Below are 6,187 nucleotides of genomic sequence, written 5' to 3' on the forward strand. Positions count from 1 at the left end.
CCCTATGGGACACGGGGAGAACATGTGAGGGTACCTACCCTATGGGACACGGGGAGAACATGTGAGGGTACCTACCTTATGGGACACGGGGAGAACATGTGAGGGTACCTACCCTAGGGGACACGGGGAGAACATGTGAGGGTACCTACCCTAGGGGACACGGGGAGAACATGTGAGGGTACCTACCCTAGTGGACACGGGGAGAACATGTGAGGGTACCTACCCTAGGGGACACGGGGAGAACATGCAAACTCCACCCAGAAAGGCCCTTTTGCCAACCCCACCTCGGGTACGGGCACTGATGACCGGGACCTTGTATTCAACTGTGCTCTCATGTGCTTTATTCTACTAAGTTCTAACTGTTAATAAAGTTTTCAATGAATGAATCAAACCTGCTTTTTATATTGCCTTGTAACCGGGTGGGGATGTATTTTCCCAGCATGCATTGTTTCCCAACAGCGTTCTTTTTGGCAGCGCATTTTGATTTTAGTTTTAGTCATTAGTCTCTTGAATAGTTAGTCACATTTTAGTCACCTGGATTGTTTTAGTATTAGTCTAGTTTCAGTCGACTAAATCTACCGTTGATTCAGCCGACTAAAATGTATTTTGGCGGGCCTTGATGCCGTCGTAATGAGTGTTTTTACACTTGCTGGAAATAGCCGATCTACAAGCTCACAACGCGTCGCAGCGCGTTGTGAGCTTGTAGATCGGCTATGTTCAGCATGCAACCAAGTGTAAAATGACTTATACTGGATCTCTTGTCCACTAGTCCCTTCCTAGCATTTTAGTCTAGTTTTTGTTTTGTTGACGAAATTGTCAATATATTTATTCTTAGTTTTAGTCATCATCATAGCCAATCCGACCGCTGTGGCCATATATAGGCATATACTGATGACATCAGGGAACTCCATATATAGGCATATACTGAATTCGTGCACAGATCTGCATGCATGTGCGTGCAAAGTTAACGCAAGTTGCCATTCCGTGTGGACCTGAATAAAATGTGCGGTCATGCAGATCTGAACACCACTCAGTTCACACAGGTGTGATTTTTTACTGACACCAAGTTTAAAATAAGAATTGAATGCACAGAATATCAACACGAAGCAACTGAAAAACACCTTATTTCAATGGTAGTGGATGGAGAGAGAGGATTTTTGTCCAACCACGAAACGGCAAACCAATGGGTGTGAAGAGGGGCACGGGCGGTGATTGACAATGATGTTGTGCCGAACTTCTAAAAACAAATATTAATGGGAGATCCACAAGCTCTGGAAGGTCCGTGTCAGTGTGTCTATTTGGAGCTTGTGGATCTGCTACTCTCGTCAGTGTGTCTATTTGGAGCTTGTGGATCTGCTACTTTTGCTCTTTTTGAATTTGAATCCTGAAAAGTAGGAGTTTTGGACATATGAGGTTTCCACCCGACGGGGTAAGATGAACGAGATGGCAGTCAAATCTAAACATAGGGCAGTATTATGCGTGTCTTAAGTACCAGGTCTTATTACTTAACTTAAGACCACAACACCAGAGGGAGTGCAACGAACCATGTACATTGTACAACCCAGATTCGGCACAAACAAGGGACTAAATTCTTTTCGCTCCTATGCCACCAAAATGTGGAACGTCCTACCAACAGTCATTAAGACATGCGAATCCCTTGACTCCTTCAAAACCGCTCTCAAAAGGCACCTACGGATGGCTGCAATTCGAAACTGGCCCCCGTAAAATCTGAATCCCACAGTCTTTGTATTGAGTTTGTGCTTGAAATGTACTGTAATTCTGCAAACTGTTAATACAATTTTCAATCAATCAATCAAACCTGGAGGCGTGATCAATGCCATTTGGATATTCTGAGTGGCCAAACAGCATTGACCACGCCTCCAGGTCTTAAGTTAAGTAATAAGAGGTTGTCTTCTATTATTGAAATCATGAGTAACTAAACCATTTAGACCTGAGAGCAGATTCTACAAATGTCTTCTAAATGATGACCGTTTTCTGAGAAACCTTTCTGTGTCAATTGGTTCTTAAATGTTTTCATGTCAACATTTATATATATATGTATTTGGCCGCCGACTCAAAATTAAGTTGTTCCAGAGGGACCTCCCAGAAGCAAAGATTTGAGTTAAAAACGTTCGCTCTGAAAGAATATATCTTCAAAGATTTGAGTTAAAAACGTTCGCTCTGAAATAATATATCTTCAAAGATTTGAGTTAAAAACGTTCGCTCTGAAAGAATATATCTTCAAAGATTTGAGTTAAAAACGTTCGCTCTGAAAGAATATATCTTCAAAGATTTGAGTTAAAAGCGTTCGCTCTGAAAGAATATATCTTCAAAGATTTGAGTTAAAAACGTTCGCTCTGAAAGAATATATCTTCAAAGATTTGAGTTAAAAACGTTCGCTCTGAAAGAATATATCTTCAAAGATTTGAGTTAAAAACGTTCTCTCTGAAAGAATATATCTTCAAAGATTTGAGTTAAAAACGTTCGCTCTGAAATAATATATCTTCAAAGATTTGAGTTAAAAACGTTCGCTCTGAAATAATATATCTTCAAAGATTTGAGTTAAAAACGTTCGCTCTGAAAGAATATATCTTCAAAGATTTTCAAAAATAGAAGATCTACTGTACAAGCTCGTAGTTTGTAGATCTGCTATTTTTCAACAGCTAAAGTGTAACATAATGCTTAACCCATTCAGGACGGGAACCCCTTTTGGTGTTCTAAGCATTATGTTATAATTTAGCGATTGAAAAATAGCAGATCTACAAGCTCATAGCGTGGCACCGAGTGCCGCGATACGAAGTTTGTAGCAGATGGGGGGCCAATTACATATACGTTTTGGGGTCCTTGACATGAAATATTGAGCACCACTGATATAGAAACATGGGTATTTCAGAAAACTGTCAGGATTTAGAAGACATTTTTTTAAGTTCGACGTCAGGCCTAAATGGAACACCAAACGGGGTTCCCGTCCTGAATGGGTTGAATGTGTAATCGTTTTCTGTACCCTGCACTGTGCACTTAAAGGGGTTCCCGTCCTGAATGGGTTGAACGTGTAATAGTGTTCTGTACCCTGCACTGTGCACTTAAAGGGGTTCCCGTCCTGAATGGGTTGAACGTGTAATAGTGTTCTGTACCCTGCACTGTGCACTTAAAGGGGTTCCCGTCCTGAATGCGTTGAACGTGTAATAGTGTTCTGTACCCTGCACTGTACACTTAAAGGGGTTCCCGTCCTGAATGGGTTGAACGTGTAATAGTGTTCTGTACCCTGCACTGTGCACTTTTTGTATTGTATTGTAGTTTCCGACGGGTCTCTGAATCTGTGGACATTATTATTATTATTATTATTATTATTATTATTATTATTATTATTATTATTATTATTATTATTATTATTATTATTATTATTATTATTATACTGCCTTTACTTTCTGCATTTCTCTTCTTCCTGCTTTTAGTTGTTATATTTTTAGGTATTTCCATGCAAATCGTTTATTTTATTTTCTGTTAAGCACATTTTACTGTACTCTCTGAAATGTGCTATATGAATAATGATTGATTGATTAACAACAATATACCAATAGACAAATAAAAGATGCCTCATTAACTGTAGATATTACGGCACTATTGATTACTGTTCAGCCTTACTAGAAGCTCCTCCCACTTTGCCATTGTCCATCAATTGTGTCAGTGAGTCTGTGACTGTTACATACCGTTATGTTTTTATTTAATTTTGGAAAGCAAAAAATAAATTTGCTTTAAAAATATTTGCATTTGTTATCATCATCTCCGGGTTTATCGTCTATAGAAATGTCAGTGTTGCTGAGACTCGGATTGGTGTGGTGTGCTTCGCCGTGAACTCGCCGACCTTTTAAATTGAATCCGTCATCTCGTTCGGTTTATTTTCTTTCTTTGTCTTTTCTTCTTTTCTCCGTCCGGAAGCGCCAGTCCTTTGCTCAGGAGGAACGCTTCCTGGTTGGGTTCGCGACCCAGGAAGTTCCTCAGCATGTCCTCGGCGTCCCGGGAGGCGCCGGGCTTCAGGATGCACTTCCTGTAGTCGGAACCCACCGCGGGGTTCATGACGCCTTCCTGCTTGAAGCGGCTGTGGAACATGTCCGCGGCCAGCACCTCGCTCCACAGGTAGCAGTAGTGCTGGCCGTCGCAGCTGTCCAGCACGTCTGTCCCTCGAAACGTGGCGACTCCCACAATCTTCTGGCTGAGCGTGGCGTTTTCCGTAGACAGGTCCAAACCGTCCTTGGTGTGAAGAGCCTGGTCCAGCTTCGCCCGGATTATCTCCATCAGGTGGTAGTCCACATCCACGCCGACGTCGCTGACGTTTCGAGACCCGACGAGTTGGTCCAGCGCGTCGTCGGGAATCGGATCTCCCGTCTCGTGGTGTCTGGACATCCTCCGCAGCGACTCCTTCTCCCAGGCCCAGTTCTCCAGCAGCTGCGACGGCGCCTCCGCAAAGTCCTCCTCCACGTGGAACGCGGCGAACGCGGCGTATTCCACCTGGGCGCAGAGCAGGTGCACGGCGTGGCCCATCACGTGGCAGAACGTCACCACGTCGTCGTGCTCCAGGAGGCGCGAGGCGGGGAGGCCGCCGTGGGCCGCCGCGTCGGCCGCGGGGGGTTTGCCGAAGTTGGTCACCACGGCAGCGACGGCCGGCTGTCTGCTCCCGTCGGGCAGCAGACAGCCGGGCTGCAGCGGGAAGCAGGCCGCGTCTCCGTCCTTTCCCGCGCGGGACAACAGGTCCAGGTAGAGCCGTCCCATCGTCTGTCCGGAGGCGCGGTCGGTGACGCGGTACAGGGTGACGTCCGGGTGCCACACGGGGGTGCCGTCGTCGTGGCGCACCAGGCTGAAGGACAGGCCCAGCAGGTCCTGGCAGATGTCCAGCAGACCCCGGGTCACGACCTCCAGGGGGAAGTACTCGTTCAGGCGCCGGCTAGGCGCCTGAACGTCGGTTGTCTTCTTGTTTCTCAGCGGCTTCAGCTTACGGCTCAGCTCGTCCAGGAAGGCTGACACCTTCTTGGCAGACCGTGCCATGTTGCTCTTCAGGACAAAGTCGGCGTAGGTTTTGAAGCCCAGCAACGTGCTCTTCTGAGCGCGCAGCTTCAGCACCTTCTCGACGGCTAAATTGTCTTTGTTTATTAACTTCTTCTCGATGTCCTTCAGCTTGTCTCGTTTATCCTTGGGCAGATGCAGACCGTTCTCATGTTTCTCCATGGGCTGCATGTATGTCTCCATGTATGCCTCCGTAAGACTCCTCGCGTCCACCTTCATCCCGAGGGCTTCGACCCATAAGCCGCCGGGACTCCCCTCGGATGCCTCAGCCTTTGTAGTACGACTGCGTAGATTATTTATATACCTGTACTGGCTTAATTTCATCGTGTCTTGTATGTCTTTGACGCTGATCCCGAGCCGCATGTTCAAGTACCTCCTATCCTCCGCGGTGAGACTCTCCTCGTCCACCTTCATCCCCAGAGCCAGAATCCTCTGGTAGACGTCCTTCCTCGCGCTCGCGTCCACGTCGAACTCGCGCAGCCTCTCGTGTGCCTCGGCGCTGGCCGTCCTCACCTCCTTGCTGGGAGACACGTGCCTGGGGAAGGTCAGCGTGCTCTTCTGGACGGCGTAGCGGGCGTCCAGGTGGGCCAGGGCCTTCAGGGTGTTGCCGAGGGTGACCGCGTCCAGCTCCAGGGAGCCCACGGCGTCGTACGCCTCCTTGGTCCTGGCCACGAGCTCGTCCGACATCCGGCGGATCTGTTCGGGGCACAGGTCCCAGCGCAGGAGGCTCTCGCCCGAGGTGCAGAGCCGAGCAGGGCCGCCGCTCAAATCCACCTCTCCGATGGGAGTTCCCATTTCTTTTTTTAATTTATTTTTTGGTGAAAAAAATCGATCCGATCTCAATGCTTTGTTTGAGCTCTGTGAGTCTGGAGAGTTTGGATCTTAGTTACTTATGCTTTTGGAGAGGGTAGCGTGTAAACGGCGAGGGACAAAAAGTGCCAAGAGCTGGACTGCTTTGTATGCCTCGACCCCGCTGTGGTTGTGTACGAGCAGACCGTGAACCCACATGTTGGTTATATATGGAGTCCGAAGGTCAGCCATGCCCAAAGATGGAGTCTACGATGTCCAACTTACTGTACATGTGTCAGTTAACTCCATATATGGTGTCCTAAGGTCGGCCATGCCC

The 6,187-nt window shown here is 47.1% G+C and overlaps 1 protein-coding gene across 1 annotated transcript; it reads right to left on the reverse strand.

Moving 5' to 3' along the window:
- Positions 1-3,882: 3,882 nt before the first annotated feature.
- LOC306925179 (thimet oligopeptidase-like) lies at positions 3,883-5,856 on the reverse strand (the record flags this gene model as incomplete). Its single annotated transcript, XM_079503869.1, has 1 exon — positions 3,883-5,856. One exon carries the CDS (start codon positions 5,854-5,856, stop codon positions 3,883-3,885), a length of 1,974 nt encoding a protein of 657 aa, XP_079359995.1.
- Positions 5,857-6,187: the final 331 nt, after the last annotated feature.

The sequence above is a fragment of the Electrona antarctica genome (assembly GCF_951216825.1).
Source record: "Electrona antarctica genome assembly, chromosome: 6".
Lineage (NCBI taxonomy): Eukaryota > Metazoa > Chordata > Actinopteri > Myctophiformes > Myctophidae > Electrona > Electrona antarctica.